The 27,605-nt window shown below is 49.0% G+C and overlaps 1 protein-coding gene and 1 non-coding gene across 2 annotated transcripts in view; both read left to right on the forward strand.

Annotated features, from left to right (window-relative positions):
• The first annotated feature begins 1,429 nt into the window (after positions 1-1,429).
• Positions 1,430-27,605, forward strand: part of MAP7D1 (MAP7 domain containing 1) — an 80,165-nt gene continuing 53,989 nt past the window's right edge. Inside the window, exon 1 of the mRNA XM_056846229.1 lies at positions 1,430-1,462. Coding sequence (XP_056702207.1) covers positions 1,435-1,462 — 28 coding nt within the window. The 5' untranslated portion in view covers positions 1,430-1,434. The remainder of the gene's footprint in view (positions 1,463-27,605) is intronic.
• On the forward strand, positions 11,749-11,820 carry TRNAA-GGC (transfer RNA alanine (anticodon GGC)). Its single transcript has one exon. It is a non-coding gene; the product is annotated as a tRNA-Ala (tRNA).

A 27,605-nucleotide genomic window follows, 5' to 3' on the forward strand; every position in this document is an offset into this window, starting at 1 on the left:
AGCATCTGCTGGGCTGGTCTCATTTTTCTTTAAATTTAAACTTTTGACAAAAATCTGATGGATTTGTGTTTTGACGATGATGTCATAAATTGCCCCGGGCTTTTTTGTTTTTAAGGTGGGGAGCGTTTATAATAAATGAAATTACTCATCACACCAGGAAGAGGGAAGCATGCGAAACGGAGGGGGTGGGAGAGAAGCACACGGGGGGGGGGGAGGAGAGGCCAGCTGTTGCACTGGAAAGCGCCTGTTGGAGGGTCTTTGAGAAGAGGAGGAGAAGGAAAAAGAGTCCCCCCCGCCGCCAGTAACTGATGCGCTACGTTGAGCAAAGGCTGTGTGTTATGCCGGCCTCCAAATTCTTGCAAAGCACACATAGCAAACTGGGTTGGATCTTCTCCCCTCCTCCCTGGCCGTTCAAGCCCCCCCCTTTCTTTTTTGCTAAATGAGTCACCCATTCAGCTGCTAGGCAAAGAATCTAACTTTCCCTACATAGCCTCCCCATGTCCATGGGTGAGACCAAGTGGGAGAAGCAGAGGGGGGGGGGAAAGATTGCCAATCTGGACTTTCCCAAACTTCCTTTTGTAAATATATATATATATATATAAGCAAGAAAGCTTGGATAGGCAAGCGCTATCACAGATCTGCACAACAAATGGCGCTTTCAAAACAACGGCAGCAAATCGTACCTATTCCTTCATGCCTAGCGAGGGAGGCGGGCTGGAGTCTTTGGATGATCCCAGCCTCCCCCCTCCCAGTTTTGGTTTCTTCCTCTTCCGAGGCTAGGCCAGTAGTCAGGCACTGTACAATAGTTCAGATTCCCCGGTCTCTTTGCAGCATCAGCTGCTCCAAACGAAGCAACTGGAGGGGGTGGATGGATTGATGATTCGGTGTGGCTGGTTTTTTTTTTTTTTTTTAATTTTAATTTATTGCTTCGATTCTTTCTTTCCTCTTTGGAAAGTTTTGGCTGCTTCCAGGTTGCAACAGCGCTGGAGAAAACCACAGAAGATTTTTTTTTAGAGGGGAGCGGGCCTCTCTCCTCCTCCCAAGATTTTTGAATTGGGGAAGGGGATTAGGGGGGGAAAAAACATTTTTTAAAATTGCATCGTCGTGTTTTTAGAAGAAGCTTCCCTCCGTGTTCTCGGTCTGAGCAAATTGGTGACTCCCCCCGCCGTGGAAACGGAAAGCATCTTCAACTCGGAAGAATGAGCCCACAAGGAAAAGAAGAAAGGCCGTGATACATAGTATATGCTTATATATATTTTAAAAATCTATCTGATCTATATAGATTTGATGCATCTAGTTTAATTGGTTTTAAAGCAGAGGTTGGGGGAATCATAAGCAGGAGGCGGCGAGAGAGAAGAAATCACAGCCCCCCACCCTACCCCACCCCACCTCCCCTAAGGAAGCGCCATGGAGAAGAGGGAAGAGGCCGCCGCTATGAAGCAACAGCCGGATGATCTTCGGGGTAAATATTTGTTGCTGCCAAGGAGTCTTTTCAGAGGATGATGTTGCAAATTGTTGCGGGGGGGAGAGCGAGAAAAAGGAAGGGAGGGGATTCTCCTGGCTTCCCTCCAGATCTGGGAAGGGGGGGGGGTTTGGGGATGTCTGCTGCGGCAAGCCAGTTGAAGTGCAACCTCTTTAATTCTGTCCCCCCCCCCCCCCCGGTATGAACTCATCGCTTGGTCATTGTGCATGCATTTGTGTGTTGCTGGTGGGGTAGACGGGGGGGGGGATGTGGTAGCTGTTGGAACCAACAGGGCTTGTGGGGGGGAAGTCTTGGATTTGTGGATGCAAAAGAGGGACCTTGCATTTAACTTTGGGGGGGGGTGTTATTGGCGTTTGGATTTGTTGGATTTATTTGGATTTGGGGTGGGGTTATAAATAACCCTCTCTCCCAAACCCTACCCAATTCCAGATTGGCATCTTCTAGCAGCTGCTTTGGAGTGGGGGCAACAGAGACATGAAGACCCCCAGCTCCCTTTTCTGGCTGAGATGTGAGGTCAGATCTCCCCCTTTGCTGTAACAGTGGGCCACGTCCAGGCCGGCCCTTGGGATGGGCCAGAGACTCGGGCCTGGCCCCGCTTTCGTCTCTACGCCATTGGGGATTTGCCAGGGAGGACAGAGTCGAAGGAAAGGGGCTGGGTCAAACCCCACCATGAGCTACATGCTTCTGCTACTGGGGTGGGGTGATCGCCAGTCCCCTCCCCACCCCAAGGTTTCTGCAGCCTGCCAGACTTTGCTGTCCCTGCCAGTAAAGTTTGTCCCAATCTTATCTGCCTTTCCAGTTGCATGTGTATTTTGGCAATTTTCCTTCCAGACACAAATATTCTGCTTGTCGGTGAGGGTCAAGTCCTGATTCTCTTGCACACTCTGGTTGCGCATGGCAGAGGTGTGTGTGTGTGTGTGTGTGTGCGGTGGTTCTAAATTTGGACATTTAAAATTTCATAGTGTGTTTTTTTTCCCACCAGTATTGCTTTTTGGATCTGTGCTTTTGTTTTTGAGATCTCTAGAAAGCCCGGTTTGCTGGCCTCGTGGACTCCCGACTGAAAGTTCCTGTGGAAACTCTTAGGTTTCTGGGTTTTCTTTGTCCTCAGTTGTGGGAAGGACTTAAAAAAAAACAACATGACAGGTGTTTGAAAATCATACCAGCGGACCCCCATGTTGAGAATCTCATGATTCTTCTGTGGCAGGCAGGCAAACGGTTTCTTTTTCAAGCTCACGTTGAAAATGCTTCCTTTTGTTTTGTGTTTTATCAAGAGGCTATTAAATCTCTCTCCCCCTCCTTCTTTCATTAGGGTTGGATTTCACCATCCTTCACTCCAGAGGACGACTCTGTTAACAGGCCTTAGATTTTTTTAAATTCTTTTGCAGAATGAGAGTACCCAAATTCTTCTTATTATTCTTTTTATGAAGTTGAGAAACGGTGGTACTAAAAAAGAAATCAATCTGGGGTGGGTTTAGCCTTTGGATGAACGTTGTTGTGCTTCTGGGGTTGCTTGCAAAGTGAAGATGCTACTTTGGTGTAACTATGGAGGAGAATCCGACTGTGAGAATGTGGCCTGGGAGGGTGGGGAAGGGATCATGGAATCAGCAAGTGGGAGGGGAGGGTGCCGTTCCACCACAAGCCAGGGGCCTGGCCAGCACGGACATGCCGGCAAGTCAGCTTATTTTGGGGGCTGCGGTGGAACTGGTGACTCTTGAGCACATGGTGGCAATGGGGGGCGGGGGAAGAACTCAGCAGGCATCTGGGTCTTCTTGGCACTGAATGCATGGGTTTATCTATGGAGACGACTTCTAGAGGCTTTATTACAAAGACCCCCACCCCCTAGCAAATAAGCTTATTTCTGCGCTGCTGTACCAGTATCAATAAAGGTGATCAAGACTCAAGGCAGAGAGAGGAAGCAGGCCCACAGAAATCTCGGCATGGGTGTTCTTGGCCATTGGGCTTGTCTGGAGATCGGCAATGGGTGGTGGTGTTTAGTTTAGGCCTGCTTCCATCTTCTAGGCTCCGGGTAGGTTCCTCGTTTTCTGTTGTGTGTGGGGTGAGGGAACAGGGGTCAGTTCCCTTTTTCTGAGGTATAATGGGAGGGGCTTTGTGAAGAGGACACCGCACCAGACTGAGGTCTTCTGTTCTAAACCTCTAGGGTTGCCAACCTCCAGGTACTAGCTGGAGATCTGCTGTTACAACTGATCTCCAGCCGAGAGAAATCAGCTCACCTGGAGAAAATGGCCCCTTTGGCAATTGGACTCTATGGCTTTGAAGTCCCTCCCTTCCTCAGGCCCCGCCGGTTGCAAAGAGGGACCTGGCAATCCTATAAATCTCCCTTGCTCACTGGGGATCAGGGCCAGACTATGCTGACAGTGCAGAGACCTTTCAGCCCTTGTCCCTCGAGGGGAGACCTGCAGCATGCGGGTGACTCCCTTCACAAGGCGTTAGGACGCATGGGCAAAGGTTTGGGATGTGGAGGTCATGGCTAGGAGAGCAGGCCTGGAGCCTTTTCCTCTGGCTCGCCTGAGGCTGTTTGACAGGCAAACCTTTTGGAGCTAATTTGATTCTCTCAAGTACCAGAGGCTATCAGCTGTGCCCTTGGAGAGACCTCATCGGCATTTGACAGCCCCAGCTTTTTCTATCTGTGGGCTCCTGTTCTTGGTCTGGATGTTGTATCATAGAATCGGAAGGGACCACCAGAGTCATCTAGTCCAACTTCCTGCACAATGCAGGAAATTCACAACTACCTCCCCCACCCCCATCAACCAGTGACCCGTACTCCATGCCCAGAAGATGGCCAAGATGCCCTCCCTGTCATCATCTGCTTAAGGTTATAGAATCAGCATTGCTAATGGATGGGCATCTAACCTCTTCTTAAAAATATCCAGGGAAGGAGAGCTCACCACCTCCCGAGGAAGCCTGTTCCACTGAGAAAACGCTCTGTTAGAAAATTCTTCCTAATGTCTAAACGGAAACTCTTGATTTAATTTCAACCCGTTGGTTCTGGTCCGACCTTCTGGGGCAACAGAAAACAACTCAGCACCCTCCTCTATGTGACTTCCCTTCATACGTATGTGTATGCTCTGGGCAGCACAGACTTCTCTATCAGTGTATACAAGCATACCCCGGAGGTATTGCGGGCTCGGTTCCAGGACCACTTCAACAAAGCGAATATCGCAATAAAGCGAGCCTCTCAAATTGTGTGGTTTCCCAGTGCATATAAAAGTTATGTTTATATGCTGTGTAGTCTATTAAGGGTGCAATACCATTATGTCTAAAAAATGTACTGTAATACTAATGAAAAAGTTTGAAGTATTGCGAGAATTACCAAAACGTGATGGTAGGGTTGCCAACCTCCAGGCAGCAGCAGGCGATCTCCTGCTAATTCAACTGATCTCCAGCCGATAGCGATCAGTTCACCTGAAGAAAATGGCCACTTGGGCAATTGGACTCTATGGCATTAAAGTCCCTCCCCTCCCCAAACCACGCCCTCCTCAGGCTCCGCCCCAAAAACCTCCCGCCGGTTACGAAGAGGGACCTGGCAACCCTACGTGACAGGGAGACACGAAGTGAGCACATGCTCTTGGGAAAATGGTGGCGATAGACTTGCTTGAAAATGCAATATTTGCGAAGCACAATAAAGCAAAGCATAATAAAGCGAGGGATGCCTGTAGTAGGAATTCTCTTGAGAGGAAAGAGGTGAGAGGCGATGTATATGAAGCTGGCAACGGTCTTGCTGTTTGTTGGCCCACCCTCCTCCTTTGTGAAATGTGGCTTCGGCACTTACACAGTAGTTAACCTAGCTTTTCCTCCGGGTGTGTGCTCCTCAGCAAACTATGGTTGATTCCCAGCTTCCTGGTTGATCCAGCTGCAGGCTCTTTTTGTCAGTCTTGCCCTTAAGGTTTGTTTTAGGCGTATGCCTACAAAGTATAAAATAACCAACAAAACAGTTAACAAGAGTTTGTGGTTTCCTTGTTTTGAGGGCCGAAACTCATCTTTGTGCCAGTCCTGACCTCTGTCCAGTTGCAATTTTCCTCTGTCTGCCGGTTACAGGTTTTGCGATTGCCCCTCATCTACCAACCCACTTCTCCAAACAGGCCCTTTGTTTGCTTTGGAGGCCTGATAAGTGGGTAGAGTGCCAGAACTGAACCAGAGTTCAGATCCATTCCCAGCCACATATGCAAAATTGCCTCTTGCAACTTCGGATTCATTTCTGTAAAATACAACTCGTGAGCTTCGTCCGCACATACCTGGAGGTTGTGCTACTGTCATAAGAACGTAAGAAAGGCCATGCTGGATCGGACCAAGGCCCATCAAGTCCAGCAGTCTGTTCACACAGTGGCCAACCAGGTGCCTCTAGGAAGCCCCCAAACAAGAGGACTGCAGCAGCACCATCCTGCCTGTGTTCCATAGAACCTAATATAAAAGGCATGCTCCTCCGCTCCTGGAGAGAATAGGTATGCATCATGACTAGTATCCATTTTGACTAGTAGCCATGGATAGCCCTCTCCTCCATGAACATGTCCACTCCCCTAAAGCCTTCCAAGTTGGCAGCCATCATCACATCCTGGGGCAGGGATTTCCACAATTTAACTAAGCATTGTGTTAAGAAATACTTCCTTTTATCTGTTTTGAATCTCTCAAGTGGTAACTGCTTGCATTTCCCTGTATAGAATGTGACAACTCATTTACACACAGTGGCTACAGGGCAGGATCTAACAACATATGGCTATTCAGCAGTAGTGATTTCCCTCATTGTTTTTCTGGAAGGAAAAGTGAATGCTATTGTAAGCTGCTTTGGGTCCCCACTGAGAAGAAAAGACAGGGCACTAATATCTAACTAAATAAACAGATTCTTGCATAAGAAGTTTGGGGCATCGTAATGGGGCTGGTGTCCCAGAATTGCTTGGAACGCTAGCCTGGTGGGGGTGGGGCTGCCTGCACTGGAGATGTATATCATAGAATCATAGAGTTGGAAGGGAGCCCCAGGGTCATCTAGTCCAACCCCCTGCACAATGCAGGAAATTCACAACTACCTTCCCCCCCACACCCCCAGTGACCCCTACTCCATGCCCAGAAGATGGCCTAGATGCCCTCCCTCTCATCATCTGCTTAAGGTCATGACTTGTTCATTTATTTATTTACCCCCATCCATTCCACTAAGGAGTGCAGGGTGGTATGCACAACTTCATAGGCACGGAGCTGGGGGAAGGAGTGGACTGGGTGGGGCAGGGAAGGAGGGGTGTGTGCCACGTGCACGCTGGAGCCAGGCGCTGGTGGCCCAGGGGCGGTCACCGTGGTGCCACCATGTGCTCACCCGCCCGCCCCCTGGCCTTGCACGCAGCTGCTGTCAGCATGGGCGCAGGTGACGAGGAAGGGCAGGCGGCTACATGCTGGGCAGCGGCACGTGCACCAGCCAGGCTGCGGGCAGGCAACTGCACCCAGGCTGCGGCGGCGGTGCTCCTCTTCTCCATACCTGTGCTGCCGCCCCCCTACTTCTTGTACCCGGGGTGCTTGCCCTCCCCAGACCCCCACAAGATCCAGCCCTGCAACTGTGTACTATCATTTATTTCCCAAGTTGTTGTGGCTAGATCTTTGTAGCTTATTGTTATATTAGTTCTTGTTTTGCTTTGTAGTTAGATATTGCCATTAGGTCTTTTTAGACATTCGGGTGTAATTAGATAGTTTATTCCTTGCTGTATTTATTAGCATATAGTCCCCTTTACTTAGATTATGCATTTACTTGCCCTAAACAGTTTCCCAATTAACCATTTGTATTTCCTTTTTTGGTTTAATAAATAATTACTTAAAAAAAAGATCCAGTCCTGCAGTTTCACCCTCTTTTTTGTACTCTAACAACTTAAAAAACATCCCTGTTAGGTAGGTCAGTACAAGAGAGAGTGACTCAGTGAGCTTTATGGCAGAGTGGAAATTTGGATCCAGCTCTCCTCCGTACTAATTTGGTATTCCGGCCAACACACTGTGCTGATTTTTACCATTCTGACATTAGGGAAGGGTTCATTCTCTTGCGCTTTGCTGATCTGGTATCCAGAATTGTAGAGATGGGAGGCATTGCAAGAGCAGTGAAATCCCTGTGGAACAGCAGACGCCTGGGTGCAAATGCTCTGGTACTTTTCCAGTTATTGAATTGCAATAAAAATTAAAAACAGGCCCCAAGAACCCACCAGTTTACATTCATGTCCTTTAAACAAATGGGTCACGTGCTGTTGGTGAGGTTCTCCTTATCATTCCATAAGTAAAAACCACTAAGAGCCTTCACTGGTTTTCATTTTTACAAAAAGAAAGGGTCCTGCAAATGCGGGTGTAAGGGCCCCTAACCCCTGGCCCCAGTGCCTATGGTCAGGCCCTGTGACGTGCTTGGCACCGAAGCAGCCATAATGTACTTGGGTCTCTCCCCCACCCCCAAAAAAGTACACACTTACAGTCAAAGGTTTGCGCGGGGAGGCTGACTTTGCTTTGCGGAGGCTGACTTTGCTTTTGTTTGCGAGCTCCACCCGGCTCCTCTGCCAGACAGGATGTGGCTAAGCGTGGCTTCGTGGCTCCTTATGTGGAATGGAGGGATCAAAAGACTAACCCAGCTCCCTGCTTTTCGGTTGCAGAGGCCGCTGAGTCACCCCAGGCTCGAGACCTCTGCGATCTTTCGCAGGACTTAGGCTGCTGTGTTTGGGCATTAGTGTTATTTTGATGGTGCAAAGCCACCCAGGCTTTGTGCTGGCACCCTCGCTGGTTACTCAGGCAGATGAAGAGTTCTGAGCTTTCCATTGTTTAGAGCAGAGCGGGACATTCCTTTCCTTCCTCTCCTGATCTCCTCCAGATGAGGAGGCACAGGCTGGAATTTGTGCACCCTGAGCGATGCAGGCTTCATGGAATTGCCCAAGGGAGAGCAATTGCTTTTGTACAGCAGAGGGAGCTTTTGAACACACGAAGCTGCCTTATACTGAATCGGACCCTTGGTCCATCAATGGCTGTTACCGTGCTAGGTTTTCCCAGCGATGTATTAAGAGTTTGGAAATGTTAAAAAAATACTGTTCGCTTTTTGTTTGGCCCCTTTAGCTGTGAAGACGTCTTCCAACCATTTTTTAACAGTGGCATCCAAAAACCCTTTTAAAGCGATGTTTTTTGTAACATTTCCAAACTCTTGATACATCGCTGGGAATACCTAGTGCGGTAACAGCCAATGTCAGTATTGTCTACTCAGACCGGCAGCGGCTCTCCAGGGTCTCAGGCAGAGGTCTTTCACATCACCTATTTGCGTAGTCCCTTTAACAGGAGATGCCTGGGATTGAACCTGGGACCTTCTGCATGCCAAGCAGATGCTCTAAAACTGAGCCACAGCCCCTCTCTGTTTGCACGGTGGCATCCATTTACCAATGTTTGGTGGGCTTTACCGATGCCATCTTGCCAAGTCATAGCTGGGCTAGTTGTCTAAGCCAGCATTTCTCAAACAGAGCCAGAATGACCACTCAGCCATCTCTTGGTAAAGGTAGTCCCCCTGTGCAAGCACTAGGTTGTTACTGTCCCGTGGGGTGATGTCACATCACAACATTTACTCAGTCTGCACTTTACCCCTCAAGTTTGGGTACTCATTTGACCGACCTCGGAAGGATGGAAGGCGGAGTCAGTCTTGAGCCGGCTACCTGAAACCGGCTTCTGTCGGGGTCGAACTCAGATCATGAGCAGAGCTTTGACTGCAGTACTGCAGCTTAACACTCTGCGCCACGGGGCTCCCTGCATCTTGGTACAGACCCAAAAATTACAGAAGAAAGTGGCTCTGGCCTCTTTCCCCAGTCTGTAAAATGGGCATAAGGCCCCTTTTGAGGTTGTTGTGGACAAGAAAACATTTTAGTTTGTCTTCTTTCAAAGGTACTATATGACTATAAACTAGTGCTACGCAGTGGTTGCGTCTAAATTATGAACTGTGTCATTACAGTTCGTTTGTTATGCTGCCTCTGCCTCCAAACTCCCAGAGGCCTTAAGCAATCTACTGTCTCAGCCGCTCATTTGCAATATGGGGAATTATAATAGTGGCCTGCTGTACAGGGTTGTTGTAGGGAAAACTGAGAGAATTGTGTGAAGTGCTTTGAACACTCTAATGCAAGTATGTGTATGTAAGGTTCCATCAAGCTGCAGCTGACTTATGGTGACCCCTGAGGGCTTTCCATCCCCCAACTGGAGGTGTGGGTTCATGCCTCTGGCATTTAGTGGAAGTGACCACGAATTTGGTGACTTCCCCCTCTCCCACACTCTGCTTGCCAGATCAAAGATAATAGTTCAGCAAATGAATTGGTGGGCCCCGATCAAGAAAGCCTCTGCACATGCACAGAGGAGATCATGTTCCCCTCCCCCACATACTTCTGCTGCACTGGATGCCAGGCCTAGGGTGCCTGTAACTCCCCTGACCCCCCACCCCCACCCCAGTGGTCCAGTAGGGGAGAAATGCAGGAAAAAAAATATAGTTGTGCCTATAGTGTGACATCATTTCCAAAGGGGAATGCTTTTTGTACTCCATGATACAATGAGTGGAATTCACTGCCTGTGAAGGTGGTGATGGCCACAATCATGGATGTCTTCTAAAGGGGTTCGATAGATTAATGGAGAAAAGGTCCACCAATGAAGAAGAAGAAGAGTTGGTTTTTATATGCCGACTTTCTCTACCACTTAAGGGAGACTCAAACCGGCTTACAATCACCTTCCCTTCCCCTCCCCACAACAAGACAACCTGTGAAGTAGGTGGGGTTGAGAGTGCTCTGAATAGAGCTGCAACTTGCCCAAGGTCACCCAGCTGGCTTCGTGTGCAGGAGTGGGGAAACAAATCTAGTTCACCAGATTAGCCTCCGCCGCTCCTGTGGAGGAGCTGGGAATCAAACCCGGTTCTCCAGATCAGACTCCACCGCTCCAAACCACTGCTCTTAACCACTACACCACGCTGGCTATTAGCTACAGTGATTAAATTATTAGATTACTGCAATGCACTCAACTTGGGTCTTCTTCTTCTTCCTGACTTCATCAGCCACCCAGCTCCTCTACCCTGTTGGTTCTCCAGGGCAACTGGTTGGCCAGTGAGTGAAACAGGGTGCTGGACTAGATGGACCACTGGTCTGATCCAGCAGGGCTCTTCTTACCTCGGGGGATTCCTGTGGGTCGCTTTCCACCTCAAAGGGCACGGATGCCAAACACATCTGTGTCCCCAACACCTGTCTGTGTTCAATCAGAAAAACCCCGCCCCCGCTGTAGGCCTATAGCACACCTTGCAGCATCTTATTGGGGCTGATCCTTCTCAAGCTAGCCCAACCTTGGCTTTGGCAGGGCAGAAGAGGTAGCAGGTGTCCTGGCACTATCTTCCTTGAGCTCCCCGTGTCTTTCAGCTCACATACAGCTGCACAAGTGTCTCATCACTGCGATCGGGAATGACAGGCGTCGCAGGGCATCTCAGGTTACCTTGGCTGGCTCCCCCCTCCCCATGAATATTTTAGCCAGAATGTAAGCCGAAGCCTTTTGCTAAGCCATGCCAAGGTGCAAGCGCAGCTCTAGCCCGCATGCACACACACCCTCCACAGGCCCTTTGTCCTTTACCAATTTATCTCCACCGTGCGTGCGTGTGCACGCGCACCTTCACAAAGACCGTTTCAGTAGCAGGGCACTCTCAAATTCGGGGGTTTTGTACAGGATTTCCTGAGGGGGGACCACTGTCTCAAAACGATATCGCTTCGAGTTCTTCTGAGACATTAGATTCTGCCCCTCCGTACCTCTTTTGAATGCTTTTCTCGCAAAGAAGTGCTGTCGGCTGGAAACATTTTTGTGCGCATATGCACTTTGCATGGAATTTAAGTCGGGGCAGGGGAGTCATTACTTTTTCTTTCCATAATGGTACTTCTTGGAGTCATCCAATTAAGGCTATTTTTGGAAGTTGCTTTGGGACAAACGGAAGAAGCTGCAATTTTACGGAGCAAGCGATTCCTTCATGATGCAGCGACGGCCACTGGTATCAATGGCTTTTAGTAAAAGTTTAGGTGAAATCCAGAGGGGATAGGTCTAGCAATGGCTGGCAGCCCTGATAGCTAAGTGAAACCTCCATGTTCAGAGGCAGTATCTCTGATGAAAAGATGTTGGAGACAGAGAGAGGCCATCAACTTCATAGCTTGAGAAGGAAATCCTGTGTGTGTGTGTGTGTGTGAAGAGTCAACATGCTTCATACAAAAACGGGCAAACATTTTATCATTAATTTTAGTATCAAGTGGGGTGGGGTTGTGGCTCAGTGGTAGAGCATCTGCTTGGCATGCAGAAGGCCCCAGGTTCAATCCCTGGCATCTCCAGTTAAAGGGACCAATCAAGTAGGTGATGTGAAAGACCTTTATCTGCCTGAGACCCTGGAACTGCTGCTGCAGGTCTGAGTAGACAATACTGACTTGGATGGACCAAGGGTCTGATTCAGTATAAGGAAGTTTCATGTGTTCAAGTGAGCTGCCAAATAGGCCAGAAAAAAATTAATTCCTTAACAAAGTGATCCTTCGGGCTGAAAGGAATTCTTTTAGAACCATGATCTGATGATGATGTTCTATCTTGTGTATAATGTCAGGTCAGCAAAGGAAGGCAAATCCTGCCTCACTCTTATAAAACACAGTTAATAAAAGTTCAGCAGTGTTGTGGGGGGGGGGTCTACACAAGCATGTTTTTTTTTTTTTTACTTTATGTAATCTGCCGTTCTTTCATATACTTGAGGCAGATGCTAAGTTTCAAGACATTCAATGAATAGAAGATAGTTTGGATTGGAATAGAACTGCACAAGGAGCTAAGTGTGAGGAGGGAGGGGAAAGCAGTAAAAATGAAAGTGAAACCTTTTGAGCAGAACACTCCACAAGTCTTGGGATCTTTGCGTGTATATTATTCTCTCCCTGGAGGAGAAAACCTATAATGGCAGCAGGTCTTAAAGGAGCATAGAAAACAATGATTTAAATCTAGTTTTACTGACTAGTGATTTAAATCATGATTTAATTTTATTTGATTTAAATCAGATCCACCCTGATGCAAACATCCCTTGGGCTCATGCTGCCTTCTGCTCTTGGCATGTTATGATTCATTCCCTTCCTGTTTGTTTGCAAACCAGGGGTTGCTGCGCTAAGTGGAGAAAGGGAAGGGAGCCTGAGGCTGGTTTTGCACAGGGACAAACTGTGGTTTGGCGCTATGGCTGTTACCGCACTTGTATTCCCACCGATGTATTAAGAGTTTGAAAATGTTATAAAAAAACCTTCGCACTTTCTAGGTATTCCCACCGATGTATTAAGAGTTTGAAAACGTTATAAAAAATACTGTTCGCACTTTGGCCCCTTTAGCTGTGAAGACGTCTTCCAACCATTTATAAGCCGTGGTATCCAAAAAACCTTTTTAAAGCGATGTTTTTTACAACATTTTCAAACTCTTAATACATTGCTGGGAATACAAAGTGCGGTAACCCCCTATGTCTGAATGATGAACACTTAACCCTGGGGTTTATTTCTTTAAAATATTTGTGTCCTGCTTTTCCACCATGCCCCAGGCAATTATTGGTTATTTCAGAACAGAAGGATGTGGCCTTGCGCATTTGGCAGAGGAGAGGTTATGGAAGTCCTGACACAGTGTACTAAGGGCTGATTCACACATGCGCATTAATTGCTTGGTGTGTGCCCCATGAAGCAGTCTATTTGGCATAGGGGGATGAGCTCATAACGGAGATAGCGTTGACAAACCTCTCACCCGGTGCTTTCCCATGGAGTAAGTATTCCCCTTACTCTCCAGTTTGTCAAAGGAGGAGAAAAGCTTCATGGCACTGGAAGAGCTGGTACCCAGAGCAATGGACGGTGGGGGAAAGCAGAGTGTAAATAGCTTAATAAATAAAATGTAAACCCATTTCAGGGAATTTGAAATAAGTGCAGTGAAGGCCAGTCTACTTCCTTTCTGGAAACCTAAGTATTAGGGTGGTTTTGCAGACAAATCTAAAGGGGACCTCGATTCCCTCCTAGTGACCCAACATCCTCCTTACAATGAAGTTTGTGGAACTAAGCATAAACAGAACAGCCTAGCAGGGCAGTTGCTGTTTTAGGTTGCCAACCTCCAGGTGCTAGCTGGAGATCTGCTATTACAACTGATCTCCAGCGGATAGAGATCAGTTCACCTGGAGAAAAATGGCCACTTTGGCAATTGGACTTGAACACTTGAAGCTGCTTTATACTGAATCAGACCCTCAGTCCATCAAAGTCAGTACTGTCTACTCAGACCCGCAGCGGCTCTCCGGGGTCTCAGGCAGAGGTCTTTCACATCACCTACTTATGGCATTGAAGTCCTTCCCCTCTCTATGGCATTGAAGTCCTTGACTCGATGGCATTGAACTCCTTCCCCTCCTCAAACCCCGCCCTCCTCAAGCTCTGCCCCAAAAGCCACCTGCCAGTGCTGAAGAGAGACCTGGCAACCCTATGCTGTGTCCATCTTGGAAACAAAGTTTTGGTGTCTTCCATTTGGCCAGTCCGAAACAGTCCCTGTCAGGGGATCCAAGAGTCACAGTCATCATGGCCCATTAAATGCGAGGCGTCATGGCCCATTAAATGCTGGGATCTGTGAGGATTTCCTGCAGATTACCTCGACAAGTGTATCTTTTCACACCTGGTTGACCACACCTGCTATTGCAAAGCCTACAGGCCTGCCCTCAGGGGAAGGCGCTCTAGAGAGAGAAGCAGGTAAACCAGGCATGATTCTGGGCATGGATCTTCACTGAAGGAAGCCAGCCTCTCTGGTCCCCCCCAAAGAGGGAGGAGGTCAGGAGTGGCAGTGGCTGAGCCCAGAGCTGTTAACAATATGAACTGTAAAGCTCCCCCCTTGCTAGGGTTGCCATCTCCAGCTTGGAGATTTGAGGGTGGTGAAGGGGGATTTGGAGAAGGATTTTGCCTAGAATCTATGGTATATCATAGAGTCTGCCCTATGAAGCTGCCATTTTCTCCAGGGGAACTGATCTCTGTAGTCTGGAGATCAGTTGTAATTCCAGGAGAACTCCAGGACACACCTGGAGGTTGGCAGGCCTAACCTGCATAAGTCTCACCTGCCTCACGAATTCATCAGTGTGTGGGGGAGATACAGGTTACTTCAGCAAACATGAGTTCTTATGTTTGCTAAGTAATGTAGGATGGACTCAGGAGGCAGAATTCCAGGGTACGAGGGTGGGAGGGGGTGCTTAACTTTCCCCGCAAAGTGGACTTATGTCCAATCTTGCAGCCTAGTTTTGGGTGAAAATTAATAGGCCACAAATACTTATGAGGCAACATGGTGCTGTTGTTAGATGGTGTGAACAGGATCTGGGAAACCCAGCTTCGAATCTCCTCTCTCTGCCGTGGAAGCTTGCCGGGTGACCTCGGGCCAGTCACACATGTTGAGCCTACCTCACAGGGTTGCAGTGAGGATAAACTGGAGGAGAGAAGGAGGATGTAAGCGGCCTTGGGTCTCCGCCAGAGAAGAAAGGTGGAGTACACGTGAATTCAATAAACTGAAAGGAGAGAGTGAGGGAAAGATGGGCAGGAAAAAGGTTAAGCACCCTTCCCTCGTTCTGCAGAAACATGGTTGAGAATCCATGTTTGGTGAAGGGACCTGCAATTCTGCCCCCTCAGCTTCTGTGTTCTGTTTGCAAAGAAGCATTAAAAATAGGTTTGGGGTAAAAGTTTGGTGAACACATGTAAACTGCTCTCTCCTTTCCCCCACCGGCTTTTGGGATACTGAGCATTTGAGTCGCTCAGTCTCTCAAACAGCCGCATGTCTAGATGAGTGCGTCATGCTCTTCTGGAATGGGGCTGAAGGTAAATCAGTGAGGGCTTGGCCATTGGGGGCAGGAGGCACTGAGCTAGCAAAAACTGGTTGATACGCCAAGGTCCAGGGAGAAAGGCCGAAAGAGCCTTGCTTGTTTAGGCTGAGAAACCGAAGGCTAAGGGATCAGAGGGGTGATAACGAAATGCTTGGGTGTTGGAAAATGGCGGCCCAGGACCTTGAGAGAAGGTCTTCAGGGACGTCAGAAAGACCAGGAAGGCATGTGCTGAGGAGATAATTCCAGAGTAAATGGTGAGAACAGGAAAGATAAGATAGGCAGGGAACAATTGGGTTGCAGTCCCCAGGTTTGGGGGTAGGCTTGCCAATCTCCAAGGGGGGCCTGGAGTTCTCGCAGAATCACGACTGATCTACAGACCACAGGAATCAGTTCTCTTGGAGAAAATGGCAGCTTTGGAGGGTGGTAGATTCTATGGCCGTGTTGGCGAACCTATGGCACGGGTGCCACTTCCGGCACGCGTAGCCCTTTCTGCCGGCACTCACGGTTCCTCCAATCCGCTGGCCTTTCCGGCTCTGCCCCACCCCGGATGGGGGAGGCTGTATCCCAGGGGTGGGGAACCTCCGACATCATTGGCGGTGGCCCCCGGACTCTCCCACAGAAGCTGCCGCCATTGCTGCCGCTGGAGCGTGCGCGGCCAGCCAGGAGGGTGGGAGAGCTGGGAACAGAAGCCGAGCGCCCACACTCGGCATGGCTGGCGGTTTCTCCGGCGCCCTCTGGGCCTGTGCGGGCGGAGGGGCATGGCTGGTCGGTGGGTGCGAAGGAGGCACCCTCTGCCCCACCCTGCTCGCCTCTCACAAGCCTGCCGCCGCGCCCCACCGAGTGGCAAATCCAAGGCAAAACCTCCCATGCATAAATGGCCTCTTTCTTTTTTTGTCTCCCTCTGTCCTTTTCTTTCTCTCCCTTGCTCCATTTCTTTCTCCCTTTCTCTCTCTTTTTCTTTCTTTCTTTCTCTCCCTCCCTTCCTTCCCTTTCCCCCTCCCTTCCCTTCTTTCCTTCCTTCCTTCTTTCCCTCCAGCGGCTTCTCCAGCACCCTCTGGGTCTGTGCGGGCGGAGGGGCGTGCAGTCCTATTCCACCTTTGAAGTGCCCACAAGCTATCCTCCAAACACCTTTCCATTTGTCTTGATATGTAGAGAGAAAACACTAAGGAACTAGTTGCCAATCTCCAGGTACTAGCTGGAGATCTGCTATTACAGGTGATCTCCAACCAATAGAGATCAGTTCCCCTGGAAAAAATTGCCACTTTGGCAATTGGACTCTATGGCACTGAAGTCCTTCCCCAAACCCTGCCCTCCTCAGGCGCCACCCCAAAAACCTCCCACTCATGGCGAAGAGGAACTTGGCAACCCTAGCCTCTCCCTCTGGGCCCCCTCTGGGGGTGGTATTCAGGTTAAATTGCCGCATTGGCACTCGGCAATAAATAAGTGGGTTTTTGGTTGCAGTTTGGGCACTCGGTCTCTAAAAGGTTCGCCATCACTGTTCTATGGCATCACTTCCCTGCTGAGCTCTCTCCTCCCCAAACCCCATCCTCCTGTCCTTTCCTGGAGTTGGCAACCTGGGGTACATAAAATGGTGTGCGCCGGCTTGGGCTCCTTGGCAGAAGGGCAATATGAAACATATGAAAATATGAATATGAAAATGAATATGAAAAATATTTTTATTTTATATTAAATAAAATAATATTTTATTGAACCTGCAGGTCCATTCAGTTAGCCCAGGGGTCGGCAAACTCATTAGTTAAAAGAGCCAAATATCAACAGTACAATGATTGAGATTTCTTTTGAGAGCCAAATTTCTTAAACTTACCATAAACTATATAGGTAGGTACACTGTTTATTAACTTAATTAAGTCTTAATTAAACTATAGGTACACTGAATAAAACTTGATATCATACTTAATAGTGATCTTATTTATTGATACAATTTAATTTTTAAGTCCCTGCATTTCCCCCTCCCCGTCCGGAGTCCTCGTCTGGAGGCCTGGTCTACCGTCATAAAAGCCTATTGGTAGACCTGGCCTCCGGCTGAGTCCCATTGGGAGGCCAGGTCTACCCACTGGCTTTCTTGGCAGTAGACCTGGCCTCCGGAGGCCCATAGAAGCCAATTGGAAGACCTGGCTTCTGAAGGGGGACTTTTCCCCCCTCCTTGGAGTCCCGGTCTACCGACAAGAAAGCCAGTGGGTAGACATGGCCTCCCAGTGGGACTCAGCCGGAGGCCAGGTCTACCAAAAGAAGCCCGCCCCGCCCAACAGCTGATAGGCGGGTGGGGGGGGCAGGAACCGCTGAGCGGCTCGCCCAGCAATCGCGCGGCTAGAGGGGAGGGGAGACTTTAGCCTCCCAACCATTGAGGGCAAGGGAAAGGGGGACCCGGCCATTCTCCAACGGGGGGGGGGGAAGAGACAGCGCACCTGCTCTCTCTCTCTCGCTCTCTCTCAGGCGCGCCGGCTCTGCAGCCCAGCTGCCGGCGTGAGTGGGCTCGAGAGCAGGGGCTCCGAACCAAGTTTGGAGAGCCGCACTCAATGGGCCAAAGAGCCACATGGGGCTTGGGAGCCGCAGTTTGCAGACCCTTGGGTTAGCTGGAGGTCTTCCTTATGGCAGAAGGGACCTTCCCCGGTTGGAGCCTAGGGTCTAACTCAATATTTTACTTTATATAATACGTTTTTATACTGCCCTTCTGCCAATGGGCTCAAGCTGGCATACGCCATTTCCTCCTTCCTCCAGTTTATCCTTACAACAACCCTGTGAGGTTGTAGAAAAGAGCAGGAGTCCAGTAGCACCTTAAAGACTTAACAAAATTTCTGGCAAATTTCTCACTTTTTCAGCTGTGGCTCACGAAAGCTCATACCCTGCCAGAAATTTTGTTAGTCTTTAAGGTGCTACTGGACTCATCTACTGTTACAGACAAACACAGCTACCCATCGTGACCTATGAGGTGGATTAGGCTCGGAGCCTGTGACCTGGTCCAAGGTCATCCAGCAAGCTTCCATGCTAGAGTGGGGATTTGAACCTGGGACTTGCGGATCCTAGTCTCACGCTCTAGCCACTACACTACATATTTTGAATAGAAGGTTTTCTTTACCAAAAGCCTTGTAATAACGTCCATGGTGAGTTCCGTGCTTCTGTTTGTACCTTGCACTAAGATCAGTTGCTGCAACCTTTTGCTGTACTTCATATGATGAGCGTCTCTATGGTTTTGCCTTCTCATGTGTAAGAGATGCAGTGGAAATCCAAGATAACTGTTTCTGTCCCAGGCAGGTGAGGCAGGGCAGAAGAGGTTTCTTCAGACGCCAGAACAATTCCCGTTGTTTTTCCTCCAGTTTGTAACTCAAGTGGCATTTCACGCAAGTGATCTTTGGCAAACTGTCATCTTGAGGCATTTTCAGAGCCGTTGTGGCTTTAATGTGGAATCTGTCAGGCTACGTCGCACATGGAGGAACCTCAAGCAATCAAGCGAAGCATCACATAAGTCCTCTGAAAGTGACTCTGTGTTGGTTTTAATTTTTGTTTGCTGTGCCTCATTCACACGTGCAAATTGCCATCAGCTGCTCTGTGCATTAATCCGAGTAACGAAAATGCATGTGCATGCAAGAAAACCAGCAGAGCATGACTTAAGGTGAGCCCTCCCTCCCGGTGGTATTCAGAGGTATACTGCGTCTGGACCTGGAGGCTCCCTTAGGAAGCGATCCTAAGCAGGTCTGCTCAGAAGTCAGTCCCACTCTATTCAGTAGGGCTTACTCCTAGGAAAGCGTTCTTGGGATTGCAGCCTTAAGATCTCACCGGTAGACCCATTCTTTTTGAATTCATCTAATCCTATATTATGCTCTATAGCAATTGTTTTGCTCTAGGATAAATTTATCTGCTTTCAGATTAAGGTGTCATCTGGGATGACTGGAGGCAAGGCTGTGAGTTTCAGAAAAACGCTAATGCACAACCACTCAGATGTTTGTCTGATTAATCTTAAAACAGGTACCAGCCAATTTTTGAAGCGGCCTTTGCCTGCATCATGAGACGGGCCTTAAAACCAGCCCGGGGCGGGGGGGGGGGGATCACAGGAGAAGCCACCCTGAGATAAATTGGAAATAGCCAATACTGTTTCTCTGCCAAGGCTGGATTCTCTGCACTGTGGGGGGAAAGGGGGGGGGGCTTCTTTCAGTCTAGCACCTTTCAGGGCTTAGCGGTAGCTGGTTGGATACCATTAACAAGCTCAGCTTGAAAGCCATCTTTAAGAACTCCCCTTCTTCCTTTCCCTGTCTCTTCCTATTTCCCCTTTGTCTTCTCTGACTCACTCTGTAAGCCAGATGCTGTTTCCCGGGCCAGAGGTAAGACCGAGCCATCGTGGGGTGGTGATTACAATGTCAGGACCAGGGCCGCGGAAATCTGGGTTCAAATCCCCAATCTGCTGTGAAGTTCATTGAATACCCCAGGGCCACTTGCTATTGTTCAACTTAACAGACCTTATAGGGTTGTTGGGAGGGTAAAGGAGGAAGAAGTTTGCTCGCCCCGCTTTTGCGAGAAGAATGGGGGTAGAAGCTAAATATGAAATTAGGGTGTCATCCCATTTGCCTTGGCTTTAAAATCTGGCGCAGCTACTGCCCCTCAGAGCATGGGAGCATTTTTGTGTGTGCAGTTGGTTCTCCTTAACTTCTATGGTCCTCAAAAGTGTGTCTCTTGTTTATGAGGGAGGGGTTGCATCTGCTGGATTTAAAAGGTCAGGAGAGCAAGTGTATATAAGTATATACCGTATCTTTCCGTGTATAAGACGCCCTTTTTTTCTTTTAAAGTTTCCTTTAAAATTGGGAGTCGTCTTATACATGGAATAATACCGGTGGGGAAGAGAGCTGGGCCCGTGGGAAGTCTTTCCATGGGCCCCGCTCTCTTCCCTGCCCATATTTTTCCAAGACGCCCCCATGTATAAGACGACCCCTTTCCACCCTTATTTTGAGTTCCAGTAGCTAGAAAGAGATAAGGCATTCTGACACAACAAACCTGGGTTTGATCAAACTCCAGTTAATTGTCAAGATGATTCAACAGATGATTCAACAAACACAGACTTGTTAATGGACACCAAGCCAGAATTTCAAGCTAGGGTTTGTTGCTGATTTGTTATCCGCAGCTGAACTGTGGTTTGTTGTGATGTCTGAATTCTCAAACCACAGTTCGTTGAGTAACACAGCTTCCTGGCTGTAGCAATGGACCTTGCAGGGAAGATGTCCTCACTGCTAGGAGGTGGGAAGGAGTTAAACTGTGGTTGATACACAAATGGGGATTTGTTACTTGTCCAAACTGCAACCACGGTTTGTTGTGATGCCTGAATGTAGCCATAGTCGAGATAAATAACACTTGGATCGGTGGGACTGCTGTGTACTACAGACCACTGATAATGGTGTGTCCAATTCTCACTGGCTGCAGCTCTGCAGGATCTTTTTCTACAGAGAAGGATCTTTCCCACTCCCTGGGGTACTCTAACTGGAGTTGACAAAGGAACCTGAACCTGGGATTGTCTGCATGCAGGTTAGGGCCCTCCCACTGATTTATGGCCCCTCTCCCAATCAGCCATGCTATAAATGTAGACCTTTAATGGAAATGGTCATTTCCGCGAGCTCCTTTTCAACTAATATGCGTGGAGTACGGGAGTCACTGTCTTTTGGCAGGATTCTGGTTCATTTCTAAGTGGATGGCATGGGTGCCTGCTTGCAACTGATGCATAAGTGCCAGGGCTAACCTGAAGATTTTGGATGCCCTAGGCAAGGGTGCCCAGGACCCCAAGATGTTCCCCCACCCAGCATGGGGTGACCCCCAGTGGTGGAGCATTCTGGCACCTACCCTCCTTGCCTCCCCCTGAGCTATGGGGAGGTGGAAAGATGCCACCCGTCCGCCTCTCTCCTGATGTCCAGGCAATGCTGTCTTTGCCCCTGTGGCATGGGTGGGTTGGGGTCTGCCCTGCCTCACCCCCTTTCAATGGAGGGATCACAGGAGCAAGCTTCCCTTGGCCACCCACCCACTGTGGCCAGGGGTACCTCCCCCATGCTGTGGCCAGACGGCAGGCTGGGTAAGGGGGTTGGCCTGTCTGTTTGGCATCTCAACTGAGTGGACATGTCTCCCTTTGTGAGTGCAACCTCTGAGTCTCCTTTCTGGAAGCAAAACTCTGGCATTCTCTCAGAGTGACAACGAAGGAGGCTCGGCAGGGGGGAAGGATCCGCTGAGTCAGAGCAACCGAGGCCAGTGTGGTGTAGTGTTAAGAGCAGTGGTTGGGAGTGGTGGACTCTAATCTGGAGAACCGGGTTTGATTCCCCACTCCTCCACATGAGCGGCGGAGGCTAATCTGGTGAATTGGGTTGGTTTCCCCAATCCTACACATGAAGCCAGCTGGGTGGGCTAGTCACAGCTCTTTTCGAGCTCTCTCAGCCCCACCTACCTCACAGGGTGTCTGTTGTGGAGAGTGGAAGGGAAGGCGATTGTAAGTCGGTTTGATTCTTCCTTAAGTTGTAAAGTCGGCATATAAAAGCCAATTTTTCTTTTTCTGAGTCTCCTTTCTGGAAGCAAAACTCTGCCATTCTCTCAGAGCGACAGCAGAGGAGTCTTGACATCTGGGACAGGGCAGGGGGGAAGGATCCGCTGGGTCTGAGCGATCGAGTCCCCGATGAGCCTTCTAAGAGCCTGACCCATTCGCCCAGCGCACGTGACTCCGTGGGCTGGAATTCAAGAGGCAGGGCAGGGGCTGCTTGTGCTCCAGTTGTGGTTGTGCAAACCCCATCGTTAAGCTCCTGGAACCTCCCTCTAATGATGGGGCCCTCGGTGCTCCTATCCTGTAATCAGCAGCTGGGTGGGGACGGGTGTGGCAGGGGGGACACTACAGAGAGCAGAAACTTGGCCTGGCCTTCTTTCCCGCTTGCTTTGCAGAATCTCTGCTGACGGGTTGTTATCTTTAGGTTGAGGATCAGCAAGTGGGGGGGGGAGTATTCCCCATTACTCATTATGGGTGGGAAAGTTGGACAATGAAGAAAGCTCGACAGGAAGAAAGTTGATTCGTTTGAAATGTGGTGTTGGAGGAGAGTTTTACGGATACTGTGGACAGCCAAAAAGACAAACCAGTGGGTTCTAGATCAAATCAAGCCTGAACTCTCCCAGAAGCCAAAATGACTAAACTGAGGCTGTCGTACTTTGGTCACATTATGAGAAGCCAAGAGTCACTGGAAGAGACAATAATGCTAGGAAAAGGTGAAAGCAGCAGGAAAAGAGGAAGATCTAACATGAGATGGATTGACTGGGAGGGGCTCTGGCTCAGTGGTAGAGCATCTGCTTGGCTTGCAGAAGGTCCCAGGTTCAATCCCCGGCAGCTCCAGTTAAAGGGACTAGGCAAGTAGATGATGCGAAAGGGACCCTGGAGAGCCGCTGCCAGTCTGAGTAGACAATACTGACTTTGTTGGACCAAAGGTCTGATTCAGTATAAGGCAGCTTCATGTGTTCATTGACTCAATAAAGGAAGCCACAGCCTCAGTTTGCAAGACCTGAGAAAGGCTGTTAACACAGGACATGTTGGAGGTCATTATTTCATAGGGTCATGTTAACTTTGAAGCGACTTGACGGCACTTAACACACACATACACGTTCTTCCCTCTTCACATGCTTGGAGTAAAAAGAAGCAGTCTTCATCACTTCTTCTGCTGTCTAGATTGCCTAATCTAACTTGATCCATTTCTAGGCTTCCTGTACTTCTCAGAATCCACTTGCAAAATTAATTACTGTGTTTTCTTCTTCCCAACATAAAATGCAAGAATCCTATTTCATTTAACACTGATCGGGCTTATGTTGTTTATTTTTAATATTTATAAACCGATAGCACTGTTGAGCAGTAAACAGCATTTCTTGGCCCATTTACCATATTATGCAGAGGCAAACCCACATTTGTCACTGGGTCTCCCCTCCCAGCTTCCTCTCCTCCTCCCTCTAGGTTTTGCTACCCACTTGTGAGAAAGTTGCGACCCCTTTTTGGATCCCAACCTAAAATGTGAGAGTCACTGACTTAGGTGGAAATTGTGTCTGATGCTTAACCTGGTCTGTTCTTGCTTTACATGTGCAAAATCAGGGGTCGGCCAGAGCTCAGTGGTAGCAGACCAGCATTCTATGCTGAAGATCCTAGGTTCAGTCCTTGGCATCTCCAGTTAAAAGGGTCTGGTAGGAGATGATGTGAAAGATCTCCACTTGAGGTCTCAGACAGTCACTGCTAGTCAAAGAAGGCAAGACTGACCTTGATAGACCAACAATGGCCAGTTGAAAACAGCTTTATGTAATGCATTGGTTTAGGGAGAGAGAGAGAGAGCGTAGCTTAGTGGTAGACCAAGTGCTTTGCATGCAAAAGGTCCCAGGTTCAATTCCTGGCATTGTGCAGTTAAAAGGATCAGGTAGTAGTCGGTGATGTGAAAGACCTCTCTGCCTGAGACTCTGGAGAGCTGCTGCTAGTCTGAGTAGACAATGCTGATCTTAAGAACATAAGAAAAGCCATGCTGGATCGGACCAAGGCCCATCAGGTCCTGCAGTCGGTTCACACAGGGCCAACCAGGTGCCTCTAGGAAGCCCCCAAACAAGACGACTGCAGCAGCATTGTCCTGCCTGTGTTCCATAGCACCTAATATATTCGGCATGCTCCTCTGATCCTGGAAAGGATAGGTATGCAGCATGACTAATATCCATTTTTACTAGTAGCCATGAACACCCCCCTCCTCCATGAGTATGTCCACTCCCCTCTTAAAGCCTTCCAAGTTGGCAGCCATCACCACATCCTGGGGCAGGGAGTTCCACAATTTAAGTATGCATTGTGTGAAGAAATACCAAGGGCAGTATAAGGCAGATTTCAATCTGGAACCATTCTCTGTTGGTATGGTCGCTGGTTCACATGGTTTAGGGTTCCTGTTTTAATTGTAAGCATGCCTCAAAAGGGCCAGGACAGTTTGCCCTTCTGCCTTTCTGATTTTTAATTACACTCAGCAGTGGAAGGCTGGTGAGAGGCAATAAATGGGCCAGAGTGTGTTGAAATTTGTGAACGCGCTCTTTAAAGCATCTGTGGAAGCAGAGCCTGCGATTTCCTCTTCCGGTGGCCACCCTTCACCTCATGGGTGTTGTTGACTGTAGGGGGGGAAAAGTGACTCAGCTGCTGTTTGTTTGTGGGCCTTTTTTCCAACTTCTGGGTCAGCTGCCAGATTTTTCCCCTGGGTTTTTTAAATCCAGAATTTGGGGTTGGTTGCCAGAGTGGTTTTTTTTTTTTTTTAAGTAAGCTGGATGTTTGAACAGCTCCTCTGCACTATTTCACAGGTGGCTGTATAAGTCTGTGGTGGTCCATGCATGGCCTTCAGAGCCCTTAGCCCACAAGCTCTGTTTTGAGGGAGGCTTCCTAATAAGGCTAACCCTGGGTCCAGATCCAGGAGATCAGCTTTTAAGGCAGGCAGGCAGTAAAGGAGAACACAGAGCCTACAGGTGGTGTAAGAAGAAGAAGAGTTGGTTTTTATATGCTGACTTTCTCTACCACTTAAGTAAGAATCAAACCGGCTTACAATCGCCTTCCCTCCCCCTCCCCACAACAGACACCCTGGGAGGTAGGTGGGGCTGAGAGAGCTCTAAGGGAGCTGTGACTAGCCCAAGGTCACCCAGCTGGCTTCATGCGGAGGAGTGGGGAAACCAACACAGTTCACCAGATTAGGTTCCGCCTCTCATGTGGAGGAATCAAACCCAGTTCTCCAGATCAGACTCCACTGCTCCAAACCACCGCTCTTAACCACTACACCACGCTGGCTTTCTAGTGGAATCTGGGAGACCCCGGTTTGAGTCTGGGTGACCCTGGGCCAGTCACACACTCTCCGCCTAATCTACCTCATACAGGTGTTGTATGGATGAAAAAAGAGGTGAGGAGAAAGGTGGGATGAAAATGGAGAAAACACTGAAATAATGCTCTTTGCGCTTGGAAGCTTGCCAGTTAGATGCTTGCTGTTTCCAGCCCAATGTGTAGCATGCGGTGTGGTTAGAATAATCAAACTGTTGCCAGTGAGAGGAGAGTGTGCTGAGCACAGTGCTCTAATGCTGTAGCGCACTGTAGACCATTTCCACATGTGTGTATGTGTCTTCCTGCCCCACACCCCTGCCTGTTACCCTTTTTTCTGGACGGCAGGTTTGCCTGGCAGCTTACCAGAATCGGTACTGCGTTTCTGAAGCGACGCCGTCGTCCTCTCCCTTTCAAGCTCTGCATCTCCAGACGGAATAATTTGTTTCTTTTGATTCCTCTTTAGGTTGCTGCTGTCAGCTGCATATTGAATCCCCCCCCAAAAAAAAGAAAGTTTTTTTTTGCTTTGAGGAACATTTCCACATACACCTACGCTCGCTCTGTAGCACTGAAGCGCTTCTGTTATTTATCAAAAGCTCCTTCCTGCAAGTGTGACTGGAGCATGTTCAGTCTTTGGAAGGAAAACAGTTCCAGTGAAGAGGCTTTCCCAATTCCAGCAGGATGCGAACACCCAATTGTTGCCTGGCACCTGCTGTTGTGTTTCGCAGAACACGCAGACTATGTCTAATTGCATTCCCTGAAAGGATCGCAGTCCCAGTGGCATCCTTCTGCTTTGCCATCTGTGCGGTGAGCTGGGATGCATACCTCCATGCGTGGAGGCAGTCTACCTCAAAGTACCAGATGCTGGGGGCAAACGCCATGCTGTTGGGAGCTGAATTTTGGGGGTGGATGTCCCTTGGTCTGATCCAGGGTGAGAAGGCCTAGGTCAGGGGTGTCAAACATAAGGCCCGGGGCCCGAATCTGGCCCCTTGAGAGCTCTTATCTGGCCCGCAAGCCAGCCGAGACAGGGCCCCCCCCCTCTCGATCTGGGCTGGTGAGGCATGGCCCGGCCCGACCAAGTAACGTTTATGTCATACCCAGCCCTCGTAACAATTGAGTTCGACACCCCTGGCCTAGGTCCTTGTGAGTGACACATGAGGGAACTGGCCTCTAAAAACAGTCCAAAATTTGTGCCGTGTCGACGGAGAGAGACGCATCAGCCATCCCAGCTAGAACAGAGCATTCTATAGGTGCACAGTTTAGGGTTGGGAAATTCCTAGAAATATGGGGGGTTGAGCCTTGGGACGGTAGGGTTTGGGGAGCAGAGAAAGGTCCCCAAGCAGTAAGCCAGCTTGCAGGTTTCATAGAAATCTGTGTCACACTGGATACTAAGCACAAGAAGAGGTGTTGCTAGTTCAGAGTGTGCTGGAAGCTGATTTGCAAAGGGTGGCAGTTTTTGGCTGGTGATTCGTGTTGCTTTTTGCAAAGTAGTTAAGTTGGCATATGCCCTGCTCTGGTTGCATCAAAGCAAGCTGGAAGGAGCCTCGGGGCACTTTGCCTTTGAATACATAACACAGATCAGCACTTATTCAAATGCCTCTCCAGGGCCCCTTGTTTAAGCAGAGAGCAAAAATGGAAGCAAAACATGGCAATCGTCTTAATAAAAAAACTGGAGATTGGTTTTAGATGACGCCCTGGGCATAGAGTTGTGTATCCAGCCATCCACGGACTTTGCAGATTGGGCGATCCCCTCCGGCTACAAGCTATCGAGGCCATGGAAATTTTGTTCCTGCAGACACCCCAGGAATACCATGGGGGGCAAAATGGTCAGGAATCATTGGCCCCTTTCCCACATATGGCAGTGCTGTTCCAGTGGAGGAGCTGTGTGGTTGGGTATCTGTCACTACTCATAGACATGTGTGAATAGTATTGGGGTTGCATTGCTCTGTGGTTGGAGGGTGTTTTGTTTCTCCGACACAAAGTCCCGTCATTGGGTAGTCGAAGGCACTAGCAAGATAATATTGACAGATTGGATCAAAGTGGATCATTGCAACTGAGTGGACCTTTTTCTAAAACTAGTTAGTCCAGTTGCTCCAGCCTTGGCCAAAGCTCTTTGAGCATATCCCTTGCTGTTGTAGAGAAATTCAAAAAAAGGTCTCTGAAAACCTGATTCAGGTTGTCTTATGGGTTTCAGAAATACCCTTGACAGGGACAGAACGTCTGATCCAATGTCCTGAGAGCCAGCGTGGTGTAGTGGTTAAGAGCGGTGGTTTGGAGCGGTGGAGTCTGATCTGGAGAACCAGGTTTGATTCCCCACTCCTCCACATGAGCAGCGGAGGCTAATCTGGTGAACCACGTTGGTTTCCCCACTCCTCTGCATGAAGCCAGCTGGGGTGACCTTGGGCTAGTTACAGCTCTCTTAGAGTTCTCTCAGCCCCACCTACCTCCCA

This window comes from Euleptes europaea, chromosome 3 (assembly GCF_029931775.1).
Source record: "Euleptes europaea isolate rEulEur1 chromosome 3, rEulEur1.hap1, whole genome shotgun sequence".
Classification (NCBI taxonomy): domain Eukaryota; kingdom Metazoa; phylum Chordata; class Lepidosauria; order Squamata; family Sphaerodactylidae; genus Euleptes; species Euleptes europaea.